Below are 24,818 nucleotides of genomic sequence, written 5' to 3'. Positions count from 1 at the left end.
AAATAAAATGTTGAGAATAAACTCATTACATTTTGAGAATAAAGTCGTGTTTCGAAAAAAACTTGTTACATTTTGAGAAAAAAGTCGAAAAAATTTAATATTGAGAATAAACTCATTAAATTACGAGAAAAAAGTGGTGTTTAGAGAAAATGTAATATTTAATTCTCAACATTTTATTTAGACATTTTTTTTTTATTTAATTTAATGAGTTTAATCTCGCATTATAACGACTTTAATCTCGAGATGGTTTTATTTTTTTTATTATTGCTTGGTCCTAATCCTCTTCCGTAGCTTATACGATAAATCATGTTTTTTAATTTCTATCATTTTTGTGTTTTCTTTCATTAAATACTTTTGTATGATGTTAGATTACTGTACATGAATGAATGTCTGTCTGTTTTACAGTCCGTTTGACGTGGAGGATCTGACACTGTCCTCAGGAAACGTGAGTAAAGCCACCGCCCTTCAGAGACGAGTGTCAGTGTACAGCCAAGGCACACCCGAGACGCCCACTTTCCAGGACACGTCTTTCTTTGTGAGTGCACTTCTGAAATATCCTCTCAGTTCTGTAAGTCCTGCTTCTATCACCATGCTAAACACACAAGCTTGATTCGCAACTGCATCATTACACACTTAAATCCAGGCCTTGTGAAAAAGAAGTGCACTTTAGCATCATTTTAAAATGAGTACATATTACAGAAATAAAAGAATATACTTAAGTGTAAACTAAATGTTTTCAGGCACTTAATTGCATGTTGTTTAAAATTAAATGAGAAAGTATTATAGATAACATTTATATTAAATGCATCTTTATATGAAATTTCATAATTAGAACATGTCATCTTTTAAGTGTGCTGTTGATGTACTGATAAGCATTTATGGTAAACTATAAAATGCTTTGATGTCATTTTAATACAAACTTGTATGTATTTAAATATTTTTGTAATTACACATTTGCTATGATACATTTGCTATTTAAAACATTTAAAATACTACTAACTTTAGATGTAATATCAAAACAACTTTTAAAGTAAAACTTTTTACTTAACATTATTACAGAGGGCACTTTTTAAAAGTATACTTAAGTGGGTTAAGAAACAGTTATGAAAGTGTAAACTCTCCTTAAATAGACTTTAGTGGCCTTTTATTTAATTAATATTATATTACTGCAATTACAGTTTTTTAAAAGTATAATTATCATATTTGAAGTGCACATTCAATACAGTAAAGTGCACGTTTTTTCATTAGTGTGTACATACTGTACAGTATCATACAGGATATTGAGGTTTTGAAATCAGGTGTTAGATCACACTGTCACATTTCAACAGCTGAATACTTAATTAAATATAACACTACTGATTCCGGCTAGCTGTTCTGGGTTCAGTGTTTATTTTTTTGTGGTTATATGAATATACTGAATATATTTCTGTTTGAATATAAAAGTTCTTACGTCTTGTGTGCGAATGTTCATGTTTAGTCTGTGCTGTTGTGTCTAATGAATTGTATTCACCCTGTGGCACCATGTGCATCGTGGTTGTTGTGTGAAAGATAACCAAAACCCATTACAAAGAAGTGGCGTCCTCAGCGGTGGGAGGGCCAGCGTCTCTCATTCTTGCACAGGCTCAGAGATACGCTCCTAGAGAAACTCAGGCGCAGTCGCTCTTTTGGCGATCTGGCTGCACTGAGACCTCGTTCAAGGTCCAGTCTGGAAGTCTACGTGAGTCAGGTCACTGTGTGCCCTGCCCTTCTGAGTGAACATCTGTGGCTCTTTTCTTTGCTTGCGTTTTCTGCTTTTACTCTGATTTTTCACACAATAAACACGTTTCTTTCTCACTCATATTCATACATACACTTATTCAAACTATGATATTAGATGTTTAAAGACCCCATGAAATAAAAATTGTGGCTTTTAGTTCATGTTAGCTTTTGTGTGGATAATTCCACTGTGGCAACCCCTAATGGGAGTCCTAACAAAGAAGAGCGAGAGAGAGAGAGAGGTTAGCTTTGACATTTTTTTTCCAGGATGATGGACTTAAAATAACGACTAATCTTATCCACAGGAGCATATAGAAATTTTTGTTCAATTACAGTAAATGAAAATCTGACCAAGAACCCCCTACCTACAATGAAAAAGACCATCTTACTGACATGTGAAGTTACATATTTAAGGCACTCACGTTAACTTTGATAAATCACATGTGCACAAAAAGTTTATTTTAAACAAAGGTTGTTGTAGTTTTCACAATTGCTTTCCAGTTGTATGTGCAGTATGTATCTGATGGTCAGTGAATAGACTGTGGGATGTCCCACCACAGCTTCCTGGAAAGAACATTTGGATTTGTTAAACCAGGGTTTCCCAAATGAAGGAACTGCTGGGGGTTCCTAAGTTGATGAAAAGCTATTTCATTTAATTTTTAAATAAACATGATTAAATATTTGATTACAGAATATACACTAATGTTCAAATTTTTTTGCAAGAAGTGTCTTATGCTCATTAAGACTAAATTTGATAAAAAAAAAAAATTCTATTTGAATATATTTTAAAATGTAATTTATTCCTGTGATCAAAGCTGAATTTTCAGCATCATTACTCCAGTCTTCTGTGTCACATGATCCTTCAGAAATCATTCTAATACGCTGATTTGCGGCTCAAGTAACATCAGTTGAGCTGGCTTTTATCAGGGTTCTCTGATGAACAGAAAGTTTAAAAGAACAGCATTTGAAATCTTTTGTAACAATGTCTTTACTGTCATATTTGATCAATCGAATGCATCTTTTCTATCAATTTAATCTAATTTTCTATCAATAACATTTGGGAATCCCTGTGTTAAACCATTTAGTGGAAGTCCTTATTTGTTCTGGACATGTGGACAGAAAATATTGTTTGTATCTTTAGATCACTAAAACTATATAAACAGTAGTGCTGATAAGAATAAATGACATCAGGGAGCCATATTTACCATATTTTCTTTCTCTTTCAAACACACAGTCCACTTTACCAGATGACGTCTTTGAGAACGGAGGCTGCGGTGTGGCCGAATGCAAGCGTCTGTCCTTCACCTTCTCTGACACACCCACCTCAAACCCCGCCCCCATCCAGTCAAACCCCGAGATCACCGTCACGCCCCCTGAGACGGACCCTCCCTCTGAACCAGCTCCAGCCTCTGAGGAGCTGCCGGTTGCGGAGGAGTGTGTGGAGGAAGACTGCGGAAGTGTCAGTGCCAGCGATCCAGACCTGGAGTGGGACCAGGCTGAGGCCCAGGGGCACGGCACAGGCTCGGCGGCCCTCTCGCTGTGCTCCGAGAGTCAGCTGTCTGCGGTGGGACCTGAGGATGTGGTGTTCTTGGAGCCCAACGTGTCTGACGAAGCCCTGGAGCTGAAGCCGGTGGAGCTGGATGGGGAAGAAGGCAGTCTGACCAGGCAACTGGTGAGAAGGCTCACCTCTTCAGACATGCTGCCCGAGGCCGGCGCTGTGAGCTGGTCTGGAGAGAGCAGCAGGACCTTCCAGGAGAGCAGCCTGGAGGAGGCCATTCAGTCCCTGCTCCTGCGGCTGGAGAGCTTGAGCCAGCGCTGTGGGGAGCTGCAGGACTTGGAGCAGGAGGTCATGAGACTCGAAGACCTGCTTAAGGTGAATGAGTTCTCTCTGGTCTTCATTTAGAAGAGTTACTGTTGAAATTTTGATGCAGACCTGTAAGCTCTGGTGGGAATATGCTAGTCTCGCGAGAACCAAATTTTGTTTCAAGCAAAGGAAAATTGGTCTCCTATTGGCTTATATAGAAATCCTCTGACATTTTTCTTTATAAATCCTCACTTATAAACCCTCTATTGATCTCAGTCTTGAATGAAGGTTGTTGTTTCTCCTCAGTGTCGGGTACCTGCCCATAGGAGCCGTTCATCAAGCCTCAGTTTGACAGTGGAGAGTGCTCTGGAAAGTTTCGACTTCCTCAACACCTCTGACTTTGATGATGATGACACAGGAGATGATGCTGCCGCCCTCTCACGCGCTGTCTTCTTTGACATGGAGTCAGAGAGAATCAGGTGAGTTGGACATTAAACCCTTCGGTGATCAGGTTTCTCCGAGGAACTTGACTACATGGCCTCAGTAGTTGTGATTATGTAGCGCCCTCTGGTGGTGACAGTGTGTCTTGCACGTTCAACAGATCAGGCCAACATCCAGAAGCAAGAGGCCATCTGAGTGAAGCCCTCACGGAGGACACTGGTGTGGGGAACAGTGTGGCCGGCAGCCCGTTGCCTCTCACCACAGGAAATGAGAACCTAGACGTGGCCATCATTGTTCATCTACAATACTGCGATCGTCTCATTCAGGTGATTCTGTTTTTCCGCCTTTACTTAACTTCATTTTCCCCTACTCAGATTCCACATTAGTGTGATTTTTATTTGTTTGTTACACCGAACATGGTCAGTCGACAGCACATTTACGACATAAACAGATTGTGTGTTTTATTTTTATGTAAAATGCTGAAGTTTCTCTGTGTATGGGATGCAGTTGTTGACCTCAGGAGGAAGCCAGTCGCAGTACATGACAAACCTGCGCAAACTAACAATTCAAACACTTCTGTTGGAGGAGCTCAGTGAGAAAAACTTTGACAGACCGGGCAGCTGCATTTTAGTGCCTGACGGTGAGTATATCTTAAGTGTTCATGTTTACTAGTCCTTGTGGAAAAATTATGATGTTATGGTGACTTTTCACATGTACTTCAAAGCTTTTTAAAAGATTTTTGGCTGTTTAATAATAATATTTATTTTATTAAAGTTTATATATTTGCTCTGACAGAATGGGTATACTAGTGCAAAAGATATTTCTGCTAGAACATTATTATAGCATTTAATAATTATAGCAGTAATCAGGGGCTAAAACTAACACTCGCCAAGTGCAAGTAATAATCAGTTTGGAAAGTTATTGAAATGTTTTTTTTTTTTTAGCCACAATAATATTACATACTTTAAATGAAAAAGCAAAAATTATAATCTGACACTCAATGTCGTAACATTTTTTTAAAACAAAAACAGACAAATGTTTAACTAACTATGGAAAATTTATTTTCAGGATTGCAAACACTCCCAGGAAATAAGAAAAATAAAATAAATCAGCTTTAAAATATAGATTTACAGTCAATTTTAGCATGAGCTTATCAGGGAAAAGACCGTACAGTATATTGTGCTAAAAAACAAAACAAAACAATATAATAATAATAATAATAATAATAATGTTAACTGTTATTATTATTTGCTAAACAATATTTTATTAAATTATAAAATCAATATAGATAGTAATAATGCTGTAATAAAAAAGTATTTAATAATAATTTTCAAAAAAATTTTTAGAGTAAAACATTTTTTCAAATATGTGATGACATGTATGTGTGGTATTGCATAAACTAAGCCACCAAATGAAAATATGAGAAACAAAATTACAATCTCTTCTGAGTTTTTTGTGAAACCAAGGAATTGTAATACAAACTGACCTGCAGTTATAATGTGAAATAAAATTTCATACCATTTAAGAAATATTTATGACCGGTAAAATTTCTTAATTCATTCGTAAGGTGCTGTGAAAAGTTGTGTTTGAAGTGTAATAACCTCTCTTGGTTCTCTAAACAGTGCTGCCTGGGCTGGTGGAGCGTCCGGCGCTGATGTCTCTGTGGTGCGAGTGCAGTGGTGGTCTGTTCCATACTACACTGGACCGAGTGCTGAAACACATGCACCTCAGCTTTGCCTTACCACTGCAACAGATTCTGCCTCACTCTCCTGACTCAGGTAGTGACAATAACAACATTATTAATCTGCAGGGGGAAACATCAGCAGTGAATGTAACACTAGCGTTTGTGTCCAGTGATCAGGATGGTGGTGAATGAGATGATGGACAGGAGAGAGCAGGCCTCATCCTTGTGTGCATCACCGTCATCTCTGGCACAGGATGTCGTCACCGTGTTTCAGTTTCACCACTACACTATTGAACACGATATCACGGACATGGAGCAATACCTGCTGGATTTAGCCAAAGAGGGCAAGACGATTTTATGTATAATAACGATAATAACGAATAATGAGTTTAAAGCTTTATAGATTATTAGCATAGTGTAATATGTCTTTTTTGTGTCCAAACCAGTCATGCTTGAAGAAGCCCTGGGCTGTGGGGATACAGAACGCTGTGTGAAGGAACTGCAGAAAGTGTCCGTCATGTGTCTGCAGCCCCGTCCTCAAACCTTGTGGGCCGTGGCAGCGCTGCTGACCTCTGATGATCCTGACGTGATGAAGGCCGCTATAGCCTTCCTCTCCTCTGCTGCCTCACACAAGCCCTTCAGGTCAAAGGTCAGTCTTTTACCCAGCTCGTACAGCCCATGCTTGTCTATGGTGGAGCTGATTAATGGATTGGTCTATAGCTGGGTTTAAATAGAAATAGAAATAGAAATCATTCTAATATGCTGTTTAGGCAATGTTGAAAACTTAATATTTTTGGTAAAATCATGAATTTAAAGGTATACTCCACCCCAAATTGGGTGGAGTATCCCTTTAAATATATTTTTTTTTAATCAGGATTCGGGATTGATGAATAGAAAATTCAGAAGAAGAGCATTTTATTTGAAATAGAAACTTTTGGTAGCATTATAAATGTCTGTACTGTCTTTTTATCAATTTAATTCATCCTTGTTAAATAAAAAACCATAATGACCCCAGACTTGGTATAGTATTTTAATGCAATTATTGCATAGAAATGGTGAATAGAAATTCTAAGATGCAAATACAAAAATCCAAAATGCATAAAAACTATGATGGAAACAGTGAAACACTATGATGCATATCTTATAACTACATAATCAGATACAAATAATAAACTAATAAATAATATAAATGAAGAAATAAGAAACCATAGAAATATGAATATTGATCAATTAAATGTGCAATCATAGCAACATGCATAAATAGATGTACATCTGTTTGAGGACACCAGGAGGTGAGCAAGTAGTTAATCTTGTCTGTGTGTGTTTGTCTTCAACAGGCTGTTGATTGTTACACACAAGCCTTATCAGAAGCAGACAGATCAAGAGCCGCATGTGCCGCTCTGAGCTGCCTGCAGGTCGGTTTGACACTTAAACTGAAGATTAAATCATATCTGTGTTTGCTTACAAGACTTTTCATTAAGCCTCTCTGTCTCGTGTTATTTTCAGGCTGTGGAGAGCATTGATGCTGTGGTGTTACTGTGTGACTCAGCCGATGAAGATCTCCGTCATATTGCCATAGAAACCCTCCTCACTTTCGGTAAAAGATCCAGTCACACGAATGATATCCTCTGCATGAGTGATGCCTATAGTTTATGTGCTCTTAAAAAAAAAGCTCTTAAAAATTTGAATGCTGTGTAAATTACACATGATCTCAATGCTTGTAAACATCCCCTAAATACTACAACTCCGGCCTTCCTGTGTCTTACAGAGCATGTTTGTGTGTTTGTGTTCTCAGGTGAAGACGGGCGGCTGGCATACGAGCAGTTGGACACAGTACCGAGGGAGATAGTGCGGCTGGGGACTCGCCGCGGGAACACTGTTACCACTTCATTTTAGAAAAACGACTCGTCATTCCCCCGCGACCCTGCACACTTCAGACGTGAAATACACACCACCTGCTAACAAGGGGAAAAGTATCTCGAGACCTTCAGCACAGAGTCTCCTTTTCTGCAGGATGTTTGCATTTATACTACTGGTGTCACAGTCGTCACGAGTCATTGTTGCTGATTGAACAATAACGGCATTAATATTGAAAGTTAGTTATTTGCAGATTGCAGTTGCACTGTTGGAGGCATGTAAATAGCACAGAATAATAATTTTGTCCTGGGGTTTTTTATTTTCCTCTGTATGTGCCGTTCCATTTCAGGGATTATAAGGGACTGTTGTAATGCTCCCGCTTGAGTTTTTTGACCTGAACAGAGTGAGATTTCTGTAACCTCTGTGAAAGGAAAGATTTGAAGTGTGCTGTGCGAACCCAGCTGGACATATGGACTACTGAAATCCCGGCGTGGACGGTGAACTGCTGACTTATACATCGCTGGCTTGCCTTCACTGGTCAGGAGAACACATTTCCATGGACAGAGCCTGTAGTGGACAATTGCATTAACACGGTACTAATGCCTGAGCACATGGGATCTTACAACAAGCGCTGTTTGGAGCCCGTCAGAGTATCTGAAAATGCACTTTTACACTCAGAGAAGCGTGATGTATTACTGTGAATTTTTGGTTTCTAGGTAAATGAAGACTAGAGTATATTTGCTCTGTGATCTGAACTCGCTTCTGTGCCTATTGTTACTGTACTACTGAGTCATGTGACTGTAATATCACTTGGTTTATTTATTTTTTCACTTCTCGTCACTATAAATGGTAAGATGCTGATTTGACCCTCTTTTTTTACATACTGAGAACAGATTGTTTTAACGATGCACTAAATATCTGTTCACAAAATGATTAGGTAGAGTCAGGATTTGGTATTAGTGAGGGGCTAGTATTCACTATGAAATTTTATATATATATATATAGTTGGCATTTTACATATATAAAGATGTTATATTGATCAGTATCATCTTTAAACGCTGTGTTCATGGAGTTGTACAGTATTTGTGCTCAAGGGAACCTTTCCTAAACGTCCTTTCAGTATGCTAATGCACATGACCAGAGAAGACGCCTCGCTTTGTGACGTTTACACACCCTGTGCTGATCTTTAAAGCTCTCAAATGTGAATTTATGCTTATGGCAGGAATTAAAATGCAGTTTTGTAGATCACCCAACCTATTTTTGCAAATATTTTCTATGACATTGAGAATTGTACGAAAGCAGGGGCTTAAATTCATCAAAGGAGCACATTTCGAGGAATGTACCGAGTACAGAAAGGTTACTGAAGTATATGCCTCACAAGCACAACTGAAATGTTCTGGTAAGATTGTTTCTTAACTTGTTTAACATATTATTTGGCATTTACCGCACAAACTCCTAAAGCCATAATGATACAGAAGTCAATATATTTAAGGCTGTTTTGTGGTTTCTATTTATCAGAATGATCTATAACAGATATTAATAAATAATACTTTTGTTTTTGCTGTTTTCTGTATTCAGTCCCGGCTGTGAAAGGCTGTGTTCCTTGCGTTATGAGTTTGTCTAATGACCACCGCTACAGTATTTGACCCTGGGCATTGGTGATCACTCCTTGAGAATTTCTTTCTTTGCACAGAGATATCAAGTGCAGAGGTTGAATTAACATTTATTGCCTTTTCTTCATCTCAGACATAAGCTCAGAGAAATTCAACTGCATTTATTGTTCAAACCTCATTAAACTGTAAATTAATGTCCTTCTTGATGGGAAAGCTGTTGTTATAGTTTTGTGAGCATGTGACTGTGTGTCCAGGGCTTGAGGACACAGCTATCCGCTGCAATAGCTTTAGCTACAACTGTTTGAATGAAAGCAGATCTCACTTGCTGTCACAATGCTAATGTTCCATCACTGTTTCATTTCCTTTTTCTGAGTTTACTGTATTTCCTCTGCTGAAAGTGGCAATAAAATTTATTTTTACATAATTATCAGATATGGCATTGTGCTGTTTTTAATGGTTGTAGTGCATGGTCAGTTGTTTGCAATGTTTTACACCATGTACAGTATGAGAGGATGACTGGTTACTGCACTGACATTAAAACAGCTGTTGCTCATTACTGTATAACAAAATAAGTCCAGCAGTTTCATGATCCAGTCCATGGCAAAGCATGCTGGGAACTAGATATACATATATATATATACATATACATACATATATATACACATATATACATATATACACACATAAACATAAACATACAAATATATATATATACATACACACAAACACAAAAATCACAATATATATATATACATACATATATACACACATATATACACACACATATACATACATATACATACACATACATACATATAGATTTCTTAATTCAAAACCATAATAAACCTTTAGGTTTTCAAGCTAAGACGTCCATAAGTTGCCTTCCCATTCTACACAATGTATCTATACATTGCATCTAATTTGCAAGCTATTTTAACCAAACTTTGTACAAAAATGATTCTCAACTATGTTATGAATGATCTGATACATTATTTTACTTTATGCAAAATGCGCGTTAAGACGTCCATAAGTTGCCTTCCCATTCTATACAATGTATCTATACATTGCATCTAATTTGCATATTAATGTAATATTGATCTATAATTTCTTTACCAACTGACCCCAAAAATGCCTATTTAACCTGTTTGTCCTGGTGTCCTCTACAAAAGACATGCATGAAAAATTATGCCGTTTGGTAACGGTCGCATTTTCTGATTTTAAACCCCATAATATTTAACGTTTATTTACAATTTGAACATTAGTCAGATTAAAATAATTACAAAATATTATAATTTCCCTAAGAGTGCTAAATTTGATCATTCTGTCAGTACCAGTCATTTTTAAAGACCAAGGAGGCCAACGTGCTCTTTACATGACAAAAGTGTGGCATGTAAGGCCTCAGGGAAATTTATTAAAACAATGTAAAGGACACGTCTATTCCTGGGTCCCAGGAGGATATGTAAATCCACTTCTCCAGCTCAGTACTCTTTTTGTTTCTCTGGCACATAGGGTATGCATATTTGGAGGCAGTGAATGTCTTTATGATGGAGTCATTCTAAAACACAGATTTTGTAATGAAACCGTGATGCTCAGAAGCACAACAGTTATACGGTGACCTTGTCTGGAACCATTATCAGTAACGGAATAGAGCTAAAACAGTCAATGTCAAGGGAAACAGCAAAGGCTTATAGCTACAAACCCTACTAATTATTGAAACTTTTAGGTGGTTATAAACATGCAGCAGATGAGAACATGACAAGCATGGTGGAGCTCCTGCAGTCCTAAAGGCCTCGGATACAACTCAAAATCACCAAACCCCCCTAAGTCCTAAAGGCCTCGGTGCGATCTGCTACATCCACATCACAAACCAAGACAAGGCACAAGCACTTGGGCTCCCGACACCCTGCTGGAGTTTGTATCTTCAAATCAGCAAACTCTCCTTTACATCACACACTGGAGCTGCCATCTACTCATCCTCTGCTGCCACGACAACATCCCCATCATCTGCCACCTCAAGGACACCAAGGCCCCGCAGTCCAGTCTGGAGAAACTGGCGAGTCTGGACTGGCACGGATGGCCTTTAAACTACGCTCAGGAGCTTCTCAGGGTTTTAGGATTTCAGCAGAGCTTGAAGAAAGATGCTTTGAGGAAGATGAGCTGAAAGGCTACTCTTACACCAAGAGTGGTCATGTTAGGTAAACAATTAAAAAGCATGTGTACAAAATATGAGTTTATTTCCATTGTATGCATTAAATTTTACATATGTACACTAGCAGTGAACATCCACATTAACTACAGGTACTGAAAATAAAAGCTAATTTACAGCAAGAGTAAAAGTATTAAAACAAAAAGGTGCATATTGGTTCACAAAGTCAAATATAAACGTTCGAATAAAAACCAAACAACTGGACTGTCATTTTTTTTTTTTTTCCAGTTTAGCATTTTTCAGGATGCATCATTTCAGCTTTCATTTGCTGTGGAGTCATCCTTATGTGGCACATCATGGTCATGTGACTGTTCTGTGCTCAGTTCAACACAGTCCTGGCTCTCATCAGCTTCACTCTCATCTCTGTGTTGTTCCTCATCTTCCTCTTCATGTTCTTCCTCATCTTCAGCATCAAAAGCTATCTCACGCAGCTCCTCTAGACTGTCTGGACTTTTACCAGTTAATCTCTGAGAGAAGTGAAAGAGACTGTTAGAGAAATAACTATGGAAATTGAGGCAGGTTATTTTAATCTCTAGTCCAACCCTAATGGTGGTTACACTCACTATCCAACAATACTGCTAGTCTATTAAAAAAAAAAAAAAAAAAAAAAAAAAAAGAATTCCTGAAAATGTCAAGTACATTGTTCAATCTATAGGCATGTGTGGAGGTGGTAAGTGTCTCTTTATAAAGTTACGTCATCAAATATTGGCCTTGCATGCATAATACGGCATTTTTAGTAGTTTCTGGAGAACCATGTGAATGTAGATAAATTAATAAATAAATAAATAAATAAATAAAAATAAATAAATAATACAAATAAAAATATAAAAACCCACACCAAACCCTCTTCCATTTTTAAATGCATGGTTTTCATATAAACGTACCAATATTTTGGTATCGAATCATGATTTTTCAGTGGTACTACAGTGTATATTTGCGGTCTCTTCTTTTGGCATCTTAAAACATTTGGACTCAGAAACTGATGTCAGACTTTACAAGTGCATTAATACAGAAAAAAGCACTTACTTCAATCATGTCAGCCATGTGTTGTACATGCTGCGCCAGCTCCTGTAACTCCTCATTTTCACTCTTCAGCTGAGCAATCTGTTCATCTTTGGCTTCAATGTCTTTGTGCAACTAGTTTTGAAACAAAGTTAAACAAGTGAACACTGACTCACTGTGCTCTTCCTTCATTGTTTGATTAGAGGTGTGGTGAAAAAAAACAAAGAAACAAAAAAAAGCTTATTCCTATAAGATTTAAAGCAGAAAAAAAAGCCACCTATAAATCAAATCAAACACAGAACAACTGATTCATCAGCCCTATAGAGAGAAGTGGAGTAGGATGGCCAATAATTAGCAAATCACCTATTGATTAACTCACCTTTTCATTCTCTTGGAGAACACTGAACAGGGCTTTCCGCCTCTCTTCTGCCACCTCCTTCCAGTAGGAGGACCCAGGAGTTTCTGAAGAGCGAGAAGGAAAAAAATAAAATACACACATTCAATATAAAGTTACAGGAACCATCCATCACCATTAGTTTGCAAAAATTGTCAATTTAACTGCATGGAAGCATTAACAGGTACAGCTTTGGCATGAATGTAAATAATCCAATCAACTTCTGACTTGGACAGGGGATCATTTACCTTTGATCATGAGCTCAAAGGCCTCTTGCGTGACCCCCTCAGGTTGGTTTTCATTTTCTGGACTTGGGGATTTTACAGCCACCTCTGCTTTGACCCTCTTTGAGCCCTTAACATGCTCAGCGCTCCACATCTTCCTTTTAGGAACCGCTTTGCCATTCTAAACGGGGTGAGATCATCTTTAACACCATCCCTCCAACTGAAGGGTTTAAACTTCATAACATCCAAAATAGCAATCACCACCACGTACCTCAAAGATACGACCAAGTTTCTTATTGACAGCAGACGGCTGAAGGACCTGCAGCATCCTCCTCCCTGATCCTGCTCCAGAGGTTGGTGCTAAAAGGAATTTCTGAGAAAAAGAAAGAAAAGACTTAATCTCAGGTCTTCAAGTATCATCAGTAATAAAAAAAAAAATTTAAATAAAAAAAAAAAAAAAATATATATTCATTCAGAATGAAAGTTACGCGGCTCTACACAAGCACACAGTAACAGGCTCCATTCACCTGCCTCAGTCATTCTTCTTCTCTTACACCCGTTAAGCTGTCAGTACAAGATGACAACAAGCAAGGTATCCGAGTAACTCTGGATATCAACAAGCGTGGGAAAGGGGCAGGCCACACATCAGCTGCATGCTGAAAACACCTCTAGTTCCCACGAGCAGCTATTGGACAGCTTGCATTATTATCTTCCTGAAACATTCTTTAACCTGTAATTACCGTGGGAACTCACCACAGAAGTCTCTTTATGACCAACTGCAAGTTTGGAGTTGGTTAATGTTTTCACTTTAACAATACGGTGGCAGACAGATGCACAGTCACTGGATTTTAACACATTGGCAATGATTAATTTAAAAACAGAGCAAGGTCTGAGTTCAGTTTGTCCTAAATGAGAAATCTGATCAAGTTACTAACACGTTGCAATGTGCTGACATCATTCTTTCCCTTTTTGACAATACCTGACAAAGTAATCCAAGCATACGAAAGACTAGGGGTCACCATTACATAGCCACAAAAATCACTAACGACTAGCTTTTAAATGGGACATTAATCAGTTTATGGGAATGTTGCAAAATTCTTTGAAATTCTCCCTAATTCAGTCACAAGACGACACTGGGTCAGCAGTCACCAGTATATTAGTGATTAAATTAAAGGCTTAGTTCACCTCCAGAACAAAAACACCGATAATTTACTCACTCCCACAAGTCATCCAAGATGTTAATGTCTTTGTCTTCAGTCTCACAGAAATTAAGGTTTGAGGAAAACATTCCAGGACTTCTCTATATAATGGACTTCAAAGATGGCCAACAGGTTGAAGATCCAAGTTGCAGTTTCACTACAACACGATCCCAGCCAAGATCCCAGGGTGTTTCCTCCGCAGGAACCAGGATCCAAGTAAAGCTCCAGGTTTAAAAAAAAAAAAAAAAAAAAAAACACACACACCACCCCTCAGAAAGTCCCTGCTCGCGAGGTAGTACTTTTTCCCAAAGGTCTGGAACTTTCGGGGGCGGGACTTGGGTGCTGAGCATGCTGATTGGTTGAGTTCACGCAGCTTTTTGATTACCCACCATTTATTCTGATCATTTTCAAAATATTACTGTTATTGTGTCATGAAATGTAGTTTTTAAAAAGATTTTCAGGTGAGAATGCAGTTGTTTAAAACTCAAATCTGTGGTTTATTTATAAAGACAGCGTCTATTTAAAAATGTGTTTCGCTGATTTCGGAGACGATCAGTGCTCATGTATCCGCCGAGAGAAGTCTAAAGTCGGCTAGTCCTTCTGACATTTGCCGATGGCTCTGATGTCTCTTTAGTGGTTAAACAAAGTGATTTGTTTTGGGTAAATTTAACAGGTAATATTTGGTCTTTAGTCAATTAATCTATTAATATGTTAAAAGGAAAATAAAGAGGCAATACTGTTTGAAATATTTCACTTAACTGTAATGTAGGCTATATACACAAATATTTCCCTGATTTACATTTCTGTGGCTATTAATATAAATGAAAACGAAAAGAGGCAGTGGTGTTTGATACATTTCGTCTTACTGTAAATATACAGTGAGGAAAATTGCAGTAGCCAAGGCGAGCTGACTGATGTTATCAAGTACGCTGCTGTTTGCAGGATTACCGGACTTGCGTCGTTTTGTCCAGCGGGAGATCACACTCCCGAGTCGAACTTGCAAAGTCCAAACTACCGAGGATGCAAGTCCGAAATTTGAGTACTTTGTATTGAGAAACGTGCCCAGACCTACGTCACCAGACTATTTGCCTAATCTTCACGGTACTTCAGACCGCGGTGGAAACGCAGAAAGTAACAGGTCAGGGGAAAAAAATAAAAAAATAATAAAATTCCTGCGACAAAAAGTTCCTGGTACAATTGTTCTGGGTAATTTCGGTGGAAACGCGGCAATACTTAACAGACATTTCCATATTGCACAAGGGGGAAGCTCTGTTTCAGGGATTATGTCTCTTTATATCAGGCAACCCTGGTTATGTTCCTCTGAGGCCAGATTAAACCTGGTTGTAGCCTATATATTATGCTCCATTCATTAATTTTTTTTTTTAGAAACCTTGCACTTTTCTACACCATTTTAAACTGTTCTTGTATTCAAATTAAGCACAGCCCACTGCTGCACACTTGTCATGATCTATGCAGTTTCTGCATACTGAATTTCTGAATATTGAATTAGATTTTCCGAATTTCCTCTTCATCTTGAAAACTTGAAGCTGTATTTTTAAAAACTGGATATTTGCAGTCAAAGATTTCAGATCAGAAAAACAAAACATACCGTTTTAAAATACAAGTCTATAAAACTCTGGCATAAACATATTCAGTTAATTTCAAACGTTTTTTTCTATTTTTTAGCTTCTGTTAGACTTTCAAAAATAAACTTTATTTATTTATTTATTCATATTTTTTATTATTTTTTTCTATTTTTCACGTTTCTCGTTATGAATTCAGCCGTTTTAGCTTCTGTTAGACTTTCAAAAATAAACTTATTTATTCATATTTTTTATTATTTTTTTCTATTTTTCACATTTTAGCTTGAATTTATTTATTCATTTATTCAGTGAATGACAATTTTCATTTTGGGATGGAGTACCCCTTTAAATGCCACATAATATTCAGTTTTGTTAAATGACAAGTCGTCCCCTTGGAATTATAAGTTTCTATCTGCATTCTGAGCAGTTTTGAGATATTGAGCTTCAAAGTTTGTGTGTTCCATTCGACTGTGTAGATAGAACCTTATTGTTTTTCAAACAAAAAGTCCCATTATGTACACAACATTAAAAAATATATCACATAATGTAAATACGTTGACACAATAAGAATGTGAATAACTCAATTTTGACAAATGCCAGATAGAACCTTAATTCCAAGGGGACGACTTGTCAATAACTCAGATTTACACAATACAAATTCAGTTTGTTGTGTCATATTATAAGCTCCATCGGGTAAAGCATTCTCACACACCTTGATGTTTTCAGAGGGATTCTCTGCATGCTTGGGTCTTCTGATGGAGCTCATGTTTTCACCTAGAAAACAGTTCAGGAACTCTGTGAATTTCAGTTTAACGGTCATTCTGAGTTGGAGAGAACTTATTTTTCTTAAATCCTAGTTAAATGTTATCCTCTTCTGGACTAAAACAAACTCACTTCACTTGTTTTAGTTTGTACTATACAGGGATGTTCCCCATGCGCCTATAGACTTCCAGTCTACAAATAAATGCTTTTAAAGTTCTCATGATGCTACATTAGCAAATATTAGATACAGCACAGGTTTAATAGCGCTCTACATGGAGACACAAAACTATGCTGTAGACTTTCAGCACAGCACAAAAATTAAAAGAAACATAGTTTGCATTCCGATAAGATTAAAAGTAAGAAGATATGTGACTGCATCAAATAGATTACCAAGACATTTTAGATTAGACATTTTACAGCAGGTTACACAGCAGCTGAAACTTCACACAGTAAAGTAAAATGACCAAGTCTTACAAATTATGTAGTTCAAGTGATAATGAATTGACAACCAAAACGTTTTAAACAGAACTATTAATTAACATCATCCATTCGCAGTCTATATAACTTCAACACATAAACTTCATACTTATATTATGAAAATCACCAACCCAGATCAAAAGCGGTGTAGGCCTCTGTTTGTGTCCACACTTATACAGACTGTACATTTAAAAACACATGGGCATCTCTTACAAATCAATAGAAAGCCTCAAATAACTCACCTAAACATAACCCAAAACAAACCACACAAACAAAACAAAAAATAAATAAAATAGAATACCACTCACAGAATTTGTTTGATAAACACACACGACTCACTGCAGCACAACCGCTCGGGCGTGAAGAGCGCGCCACTGGCTTAAGTACTGCCTTTGTACCGTCACGTGACTCCGGAATTCGCGCGGATAGAAACACAAGCTGCGTCCCAATCACTCATGGGCTATGGCTACGTCCAAGGGATATTTAATTTCACTAGATTATAATTTCTATTCACTTCACAAAATATTGTGTGTTCAAAATAAGTAATACGCATAACTAAATTATGTGTATATTATGCATATTGAGTATTATGTATATATCATGTTAACTGAAGATTACTACAACAGACATTAAAGTACAGTGCATTGGTAGAAAAAATAACCGATTTGTATAGACAAATAAGGGCGTTTTTCGCAATATAACTGAATAAATTTTTTTTTATTATATAAATAAACCATGGACTGTGGCTCTATATAAATAAACCCGGCTGTCAGGAGCGCGCGCTCCTCCTCTGTCACGTGTGCACAGCTGCGTGACGCGCATCGGCCATTTTGAGTTGTTTGTTCAGCGAGGAGCGCTTGTTATTTTCCAGAAGAACGCAGATCAAAGGGTCGAAACAATCGCTCGAAAGACATTTCACCCTTTCGTTCCATCATTATGGGTCCACCGCGATGCAGATCCCGCCGTCTGTTACTTGAGAGAACGGAGGACTTCGGTCGGTTTGTCAGTTTATCTTGACATGGCATACACGCGTGTGTGACGACTGTGGAAAAGCTCGAAAACAAACGGGAGACCATCAAGCTAAACCTCCGCCGAGGATCGACCCATCCGGGGCGGGTGTTTTTTGCACTGAGCTCGGTGTATTAGAACGTGTTAGGATTGTTTCGCTGTACTTGCTCGGAAGGCAACTCGAGAAAATGACGAGAAACAATAGTTAGCCAGCCACGCGTCGAAGACCGTCTCTGCTAGCATCGCGATAACAAACAGAAAACAGGCAAAAACAAAATGTAACAGTCGGGTTGTTTTTGATGAATACTAGCTTTGAATGCTCTCGTAGATCTCATTCTGGATGAAAAAGAGATGTAGCTCCCTTCAACCCGGTTATCAGTCTGTGGCGTGTGTGTGTATTTAGCGGAGCTAGCGTTAGTTTGCTAGCCAGCCACAAAATAAAAGCCTCACAATGAAACTCAACCGTGGCAGGAAAGCTCGCGGGCCCATTTTATGCCCTTAATTCCCAAGATGTCCAGCTATCTCTGTGTTCTTACTCAGTGCCAAGATCTCATGGCATCTGCATTTCTCTGCCATGGTTGTCTTTCTCGCCTGTCATTCAGATCTGCTTTCATGAGACCGTATATTCAAAGACATGGATACGAGCAAGAGTCACTCTCGGAAGAGACTTTCCAACGTCAAATCTCTTGGTCAGCTTTTTAGATAACTTTAAATCAGATTTATTTATCTAAAGACAGGGATCTGTCCCCTCACACACACGGAGACGAAAACAAAATTGTCAGTATGGGCTTTCAGTGTAGCAGACGTTTGTGTTTTCAGTCCTTTATTCAGTGATACAGCGCAGTTTCTCATATATAAAACAATCCTAATTGATCAGGTCGTGTTATATGAGCGGTTTCTTTTTAGTTTACACGTAGCCTTGGCTCGCTTGTTTGCTTTAAAAATGGTGTAACACATCAAAACTTAGACAAGTGCAAACTTACTTGGCCCACTACCCACATTGAGTAAAAATGACTTGATTTGATTTCGCTCACTTTGTTCTTTAATTCAAATTAGTATGTACTGCAGGTAGTGCTTGGTTATATGCGTCTCATAGCTTTTAAAAAGGGTTTGTGAACCACGCAGTCTACAGTCAAGGAAATAAAAAGCGAAAGAGAAAAAAAAAAAGTCTGCTTAAGGAAAACCGTATTGTCCGTAACAATGGGAGACCCAAATTCTCGCCGGAATCAAACAAGAAACCGACTCCGTGCCCAGCTACGGAAGAAACGAGAATCCCTGGCCGATCAGTTCGACTTCAAGATCTACATTGCCTTTGTATTTAAGGAGAAGGTACGTTGATTGATTCTGTATGAAGCTGAGAAATGATCGATTGTTTGTCTGTGATTGTTCACATATGCCTTCATCCCACGTTTACAGAAAAAGAAGTCCGCACTCTTCGAGGTAGCTGAGGTGGTACCCGTGATGACCAACAACTATGAGGAAAATATCCTCAAAGGCGTGAAGGATTCGAGCTACTCCTTAGAGAGTTCGTTAGACCTTCTCCAGAAAGATGTGGTGCAGTTACACGCGCCTCGTTACCAGTCGATGCGTAGAGTAAGTGTTGGCACACAACGCGGGTCACTTTCGACATTGTCAGTTGAAGATTAAGCTGCCGTGTCGCAACCATAATGGCCTGTCTTGTCTAAAAACCCATGTGTTGTCATGTCGTTCGAGGTCACTTGCTATTTCTGTCTCACTGATGTTTTTAAACCTGCACAGGATGTGATCGGTTGCACCCAGGAGATGGACTTCATCCTTTGGCCCCGCAATGATATTGAGAAGATTGTCTGTCTCCTGTTCTCCAGATGGAAAGGGGCTGAACACGAACCATTCAGGCCTGTTCAGGTATGTAAAAAAATTGCTTGCTTATTATTTCTCGTACTTGAGGTTATGGACTTGTTCAGACCCTTTACACCAAGTATTCAACATCCACCATTTGCACAATGAGCATGCATAATGCAGTGATGCAATGTAGTTACATTCGCTTTTGAACGTTTACAGGCCAAATTCGAGTTTCATCATGGAGACTATGAAAAGCAGTTTTTACATGCTGTTGGTCGGAAGGACAAGGCTGGGATGGTTATGAACAACCCCAATCAGTCTGTCTTTCTGTTCATGGACAGACAGCACTTACAGGTTGGTTCAATAAAACATGAAGTATTAAGGTCTATATTTAAGAATGTCATGAGGATTATCAGCTGATTTTTTTTTTTTGCATCAATATTGTACATTCATCTAACACTTGGCTTTAATAAAACTGTTAAATGTAATCTTTAGCAAGTCTCGATATTAAGATTTATTTTTCATGCTTCATATTATAGTATTGTGATGCTTAAATTTACTTTTTGCATTAAAATAATTCATTCTAGTTTATGGTGTTTATTAATAGACAAGAACAAGAATAATCTTAAATGTGATATTGAAATGAAAAATCTTATGTAATGTTTATCATATTGACACGGTTGGTTGTCAGTTGCTGATGTATTACTACTGTGTCACTACTGTTTGTTTCTTATAAAGTACATTGATCGTGCCATGAAAATAATCATAGATGCTGGGACGGCAATAAAAAATAAATTTAATAGACAAAATTGGATTGAATTTTTACAGCAGCCATTTAATTGGTTATTTAAGGGGTCATATGCTGCTAAAAAGAACATTATTTGGTGTATTTGGTGTAATGCAATGTGTTTATGCAGTTTAAGGTTCAAAAAACACATTATTTTCCATATAATGTACATTATAGTTTCTCCTCTATGCCCTGCCTTCTGAAACCTGTTGATTTTCATCGTTCTGAAAAGCAAGGTGTGCTCTGATTGGCCAGCTATTCAGTGCATTGTGATTGGCTGAATACCTCAAGCATGTGACGGAAATGTTATGCCCCTTAACATACTGTGATGCCGTCTCCCAGGCCAGCAGCACGAGACTCACTCCATCGTTCATCAGTGGCAAATTATTTAAATATAAAAAAACGTACTTGCAGGCTGTGAGTCAGAAGTGCCAGACTGGTCGGCGCCAATAGCCCCGTGGTTAGTGCGTCGACATATAGCGCAACTGCGCTCATGGCGACCCGAGTTCGAATCCCATCTCAAGGTCCTTTGCCAATCCCGCTCCCCTCTCTCCTCCCAGTAATTTCCTGTCTTCTCTCTACTGTCCTATATGAATAAAAAAAGGCATTAAAAAAAAAAAAAGAAGTGCCAGACTGTCCTTGCACTATTCTAAAACACCAACTTTATAGAAACAGCCTTTGTGCCACAGACACATTGCAGGCTACTGGTTCAGGAAACAGTCCTCATCCTCCATAAAATGCACAGCACACATCTGAATATTTGGGTTGAACTGTTCTGGAACAGTGTTGAAATTCTGTGATTTCTAGTCATGTCCTCTTTTGGAAGGACAAACAAAGTAGTTTCACTTCAACGAAACACACAGTGACTCCCCAACATGGCAGCTGCGGCAACAGCGAGAATAAAAGTTACGCCGCCTTTCTTTGCGTGAACATTTGTGCAGCATTATGCAAATATTTCCACATAGTGACGTAGAGATGTGGGGGCATGTTAGAACGTGCCATTTTAGGGGGGTGTGGTTGACTCGTAACTTTTATAAAGAATATCTCTTTGGATTTGAGACTTTAGTTTTTGACATTTTACAGATCTTCTTTATGCACCAAGAGCTTGTAACACTCCAAAGAGAAAGTAAAAATTTAAATCACATCATGACCCATTTAACAATAACATTACATTTGTTGGTTATCGATTATTGACCATAATTTTATTTAGTGAATTCCAAATAATTATACATCTTATAATGACCTAATATTTACTGTATAATGTATAATAACTAGATTTTTAAAAAAATAAGTGGTTTCCTTTTTCTTCTAGTATGTGAATATTTGTATTTTTGTTGGCTATTAGCAATGACAAATATTTTCTTGGTTGTCTTAGTTGGCTGAAAATTTGATGAACAATGAATCCATAATAATTACACACCTTATAATAGCCTTACATGTATTGTAAATGATTTAATAACCTATTTTATTTTAAAATGGTTTATTTATTGGTAATTTGCAGTAGCATAAAGAAATAGTCTGACTTATCAGTATTGGCCAAAACTTTAATATTGGTGAATTCCTAATAACTATATACCTTGTAATACCCTCATATTTACTGCATAATGTAGTATTTAAAAATAGTCTAATATATTTATCTTTCTTCCACAGACTCCAAAAACCAAGCTCACAGTTTTCAAGTTGTGCAGCCTCTGTCTCTACCTGCCACAGGACCAGCTCACCTGTTGGGGGGTTGGAGACATCGAGGACCACCTCCGTCCATACATGCCTGACTAGGAGAAACGCACGGAAGACACCCCTCGAGGCTTCGAAGCAAGTTGTCCTTATCTACACATCCCTCAGTTGAATAGATATGAACTTGTGCTTGGAACTCTCCTTTTTGTTAACCACTCATTTTCATCGTGAGATTTAATTTAGCTCCTTTTTTTTGTTTTGAATCCCTCCCTCAACCAGTCTTGGTTTGGCTCACCCCATCTCCCCTCTCTGTGATCAGTTTTTATTTGAACCTGCATGAACATTGATTTTGAGTGGTTGTTCTCTTGGAGCTGCACCGTCAACAATACCAGTCACCGAAGGAACTCTTTACGTTAAGGGAAAAAAAAAAGAAAAAAAAAAAGAAACCAATGACCGCGGTCTCACATGTGGTCCTCGTGTGTTGGACTGACTTTAACATCACTGTCATGAGGGATAGTTAACATGTCTGTTATATTGAGTAGGGATTTCATGAGTAATGACGATCAGTGACAGAGGACAAAAGAGCCTGGGTAGTCTTCCTCAAAATGCTTCTATTAGAAGGTGAACAATACTTGTTAACTCATTTGGTGTAGGCATTGCTTCTCATTCAGTTACTGCCTTAGTTTTTGCTGGACATTTTAATTTTGAGTGTCATTTCTTGCCTATAATATGACAAACCTTGTTTGCTTTTTTTATCATTTCTGGAGGAGTGTTGCCTGATGGGGACAGAGGTGCATTGTGTGATGTATATCTAAGATTGTTGAGACAAACTGTCTGTTGGAGGAATTCTGATGCTGTTTTTTGCTTTGAATGGTAACTGTCACCAATTAAGCAACTCATGCACTATATATACATACGAGCTACTGATACCGGATGTGATCATTGGTGGTGGGTGTGTGATGGGAGACTGCTGTTCAAGCTAATGTACCTAATGAGAAATTTCGAAGAGAAACTTGAAATGGATCATTATGGATGTTTTTCTTTTATAGACCACCCTGTTCTAAGAGTAAATATTGCAGTGCTTGGGACTTGGTATCCGTAAGCTGTCTTTGTCCGTTCTTATGGCATAAAATCATTACTTTTCTCCCCCTTTTGAAATTTCTGAGTTCACGTTGAAGGGGAATGTGGGTCTTTGTCTTTATTTTGATGTACCCATTGTTTGAATAATTCTGTTGAAATAAACACTGCTGAACATATCTTAACCCAGTGCAAAGCTTTTTATGCAGGAGTTTATTATATAACATGTTTCGTGTCAATTACAGGGCATGTACATAATCAGCCACCGAGGTGTTTAGTGTGTCTTCCCTGAGCAATGAGTTTTCCGTTGGCCTTGTTGGTGAGATCTACTGTTGCAAATGCCAAAGTCCGTCCTTGTTTTAAAACCTGAGCTGTGATCAAGACGTCTTCTCCAATTTTAGCTGCATTCATGTATCTGTTAAATGCAAAGCAAACAAATTTAAGTGTCAAGTGTCCATTTTAGATGATGAATGCACTTATTTCTCTTATTTTCTCAGTTTTATTATAAGTTTTGTCAAGCTATTGAACATTTCCGTCATTATTAACCAGGGGATAAAACACGTATGAACATTTTGTGACAACATGCATTCATTTCAGTTTAACTCTAATGTTATTAGTTAATAGTAAATAATATTTTTAGTTGCCAATTGCAAAAATTATATATATATATATATACAATTTATACTGCCCCACCCGGTCTTCCCCAAACGTGACACAGTAGCACACATCTTGTAGTTCTGTATACAGTGTCCGTCAATCATAGCCAGAAGCTCACTCACGTTATGTTCATGTCCACGCTGACCCCGGGAGCTCCTCTCTCACTGTACATGATGGCAGTAGTGGAGATCACGTCCACCAGTGTGGCTGTCAGTCCTCCGTGAAGAGTGCCTCCTCTGTTGGTGTGCTCCTCCTCCACCTTCAGCTCACACACCACTTTCCCAGGGGCTGCAGACAGTACCTCCACCTGATCGCCACATGAACGCCTCGACATGTTTACTGCAGCGTGAACTGGTCTGGCTGGTTAACATTTCAACGAGTGGCTCTCCAAGGAGAATTAACCAAAGATTTCGCTCGACACCTACCTTGCTTAAAACCCGGTCAAATCCAGGACAGTCCACCATCGCTCTCATGATCTGTTTTATTGTATTTAGCGACATTGACACCATCGCTGAAACCGCGAGTAACACACAGTGAAGGACAAGTTCGCTCTTGCAGAATGTTTGAAAGATGACCCAAATGTTATACAAAATAAGAGTATTATTATTTTCTGAGGTAAAGCCCTTTTGGCCTAAAAGGCCTCTCGCCACAAATGAGGAGAATGGCAGATAACTAATGACAAAAAAAAATGCACTACAGTTTTATATATAGGTAAACTAAATCTAACGATTCGATCTATGAATACTTCAAGAAGCTAAAACTGACCATTCGGCTATTAGGACTTTTATTATGA

At 38.1% G+C, this 24,818-nt stretch overlaps 4 protein-coding genes across 8 annotated transcripts in view; 2 read left to right on the top strand and 2 right to left on the bottom strand.

The window, feature by feature from the left end:
• The window catches only part of LOC109107039 (rho family-interacting cell polarization regulator 2-like), a 59,390-nt gene extending 49,804 nt beyond the window's left edge, over positions 1–9,586 (top strand). For 4 of the 5 annotated variants that reach the window (XM_042776847.1, XM_042776850.1, XM_042776846.1 and 1 more), the window contains exons 12-22: positions 406–535; positions 2,990–3,628; positions 3,866–4,038; positions 4,161–4,326; positions 4,508–4,640; positions 5,623–5,778; positions 5,855–6,043; positions 6,131–6,333; positions 7,022–7,099; positions 7,191–7,281; positions 7,480–9,586. In XM_042776847.1, the coding sequence (XP_042632781.1) occupies positions 406–535; positions 2,990–3,628; positions 3,866–4,038; positions 4,161–4,326; positions 4,508–4,640; positions 5,623–5,778; positions 5,855–6,043; positions 6,131–6,333; positions 7,022–7,099; positions 7,191–7,281; positions 7,480–7,580 (2,059 nt within the window). In that variant the 3' untranslated portion in view covers positions 7,581–9,586. The remainder of the gene's footprint in view (positions 1–405; positions 536–2,989; positions 3,629–3,865; positions 4,039–4,160; positions 4,327–4,507; positions 4,641–5,622; positions 5,779–5,854; positions 6,044–6,130; positions 6,334–7,021; positions 7,100–7,190; positions 7,282–7,479) is intronic. The other variant, XM_042776848.1, reaches the window with a different exon arrangement.
• Positions 9,587–11,371: 1,785 nt separating this feature from the next.
• On the bottom strand, positions 11,372–17,402 carry LOC109107037 (geminin-like). Its single transcript, XM_042776844.1, has 7 exons — positions 17,310–17,402; positions 16,475–16,536; positions 13,252–13,353; positions 13,005–13,161; positions 12,742–12,824; positions 12,387–12,497; positions 11,372–11,827 (listed from the first exon to the last, which is right to left on the bottom strand). Exons 2-7 carry the CDS (start codon positions 16,526–16,528, stop codon positions 11,615–11,617), a joined length of 720 nt encoding a protein of 239 aa, XP_042632778.1. The 5' UTR covers positions 16,529–16,536; positions 17,310–17,402; the 3' UTR covers positions 11,372–11,614.
• A 403-nt stretch (positions 17,403–17,805) lies between these two features.
• ca19h6orf62 (chromosome A19 C6orf62 homolog) lies at positions 17,806–23,547 on the top strand. Its single transcript, XM_019123875.2, has 5 exons — positions 17,806–19,338; positions 19,426–19,602; positions 19,768–19,893; positions 20,050–20,184; positions 22,268–23,547. Exons 1-5 carry the CDS (start codon positions 19,210–19,212, stop codon positions 22,391–22,393), a joined length of 693 nt encoding a protein of 230 aa, XP_018979420.2. The 5' UTR covers positions 17,806–19,209; the 3' UTR covers positions 22,394–23,547.
• acot13 (acyl-CoA thioesterase 13) lies at positions 23,546–24,665 on the bottom strand. Its single transcript, XM_019123876.2, has 3 exons — positions 24,451–24,665; positions 24,148–24,332; positions 23,546–23,783 (listed from the first exon to the last, which is right to left on the bottom strand). The coding sequence occupies exons 1-3, from the start codon at positions 24,532–24,534 to the stop codon at positions 23,627–23,629; spliced, it is 426 nt and encodes a 141-aa protein (XP_018979421.1). The 5' UTR covers positions 24,535–24,665; the 3' UTR covers positions 23,546–23,626.
• Between the last annotated feature and the right edge of the window lie 153 nt (positions 24,666–24,818).

The sequence above is a fragment of the Cyprinus carpio genome, chromosome A19, assembly GCF_018340385.1.
Source record: "Cyprinus carpio isolate SPL01 chromosome A19, ASM1834038v1, whole genome shotgun sequence".
NCBI lineage: Eukaryota > Metazoa > Chordata > Actinopteri > Cypriniformes > Cyprinidae > Cyprinus > Cyprinus carpio.
Note: the sequence above shows the minus strand (reverse complement) of the source record. Positions and strands in the feature narration are given on the sequence as shown.

What these genes read in the sequence shown, in the direction of transcription:
- acot13 (XM_019123876.2), bottom strand. Translation starts at nt 24,534, where the DNA reads ATGGTGTCAATGTCGCTAAATACAATAAAACAGATCATGAGAGCGATG. An exon ending in TTGACCGGGTTTTAAGCAAG is followed by an intron (nt 24,333 to 24,450) that starts GTAGGTGTCGAG and finishes TGTGGCGATCAG; the next exon opens with GTGGAGGTACTGTCTGCAGC. An exon ending in AGCGTGGACATGAACATAAC is followed by an intron (nt 23,784 to 24,147) that starts GTGAGTGAGCTT and finishes TGCATTTAACAG; the next exon opens with ATACATGAATGCAGCTAAAA.
- LOC109107037 (XM_042776844.1), bottom strand. Translation starts at nt 16,528, where the DNA reads ATGAGCTCCATCAGAAGACCCAAGCATGCAGAGAATCCCTCTGAAAAC. An exon ending in ATCCCTCTGAAAACATCAAG is followed by an intron (nt 13,354 to 16,474) that starts GTGTGTGAGAAT and finishes TCTTTTTCTCAG; the next exon opens with AAATTCCTTTTAGCACCAAC. An exon ending in ACATGGCTGACATGATTGAA is followed by an intron (nt 11,828 to 12,386) that starts GTAAGTGCTTTT and finishes CACTTCTCTCAG; the next exon opens with AGATTAACTGGTAAAAGTCC.
- ca19h6orf62 (XM_019123875.2), top strand. Translation starts at nt 19,210, where the DNA reads ATGGGAGACCCAAATTCTCGCCGGAATCAAACAAGAAACCGACTCCGT. An exon ending in GTTACCAGTCGATGCGTAGA is followed by an intron (nt 19,603 to 19,767) that starts GTAAGTGTTGGC and finishes AAACCTGCACAG; the next exon opens with GATGTGATCGGTTGCACCCA. An exon ending in AACCATTCAGGCCTGTTCAG is followed by an intron (nt 19,894 to 20,049) that starts GTATGTAAAAAA and finishes GAACGTTTACAG; the next exon opens with GCCAAATTCGAGTTTCATCA.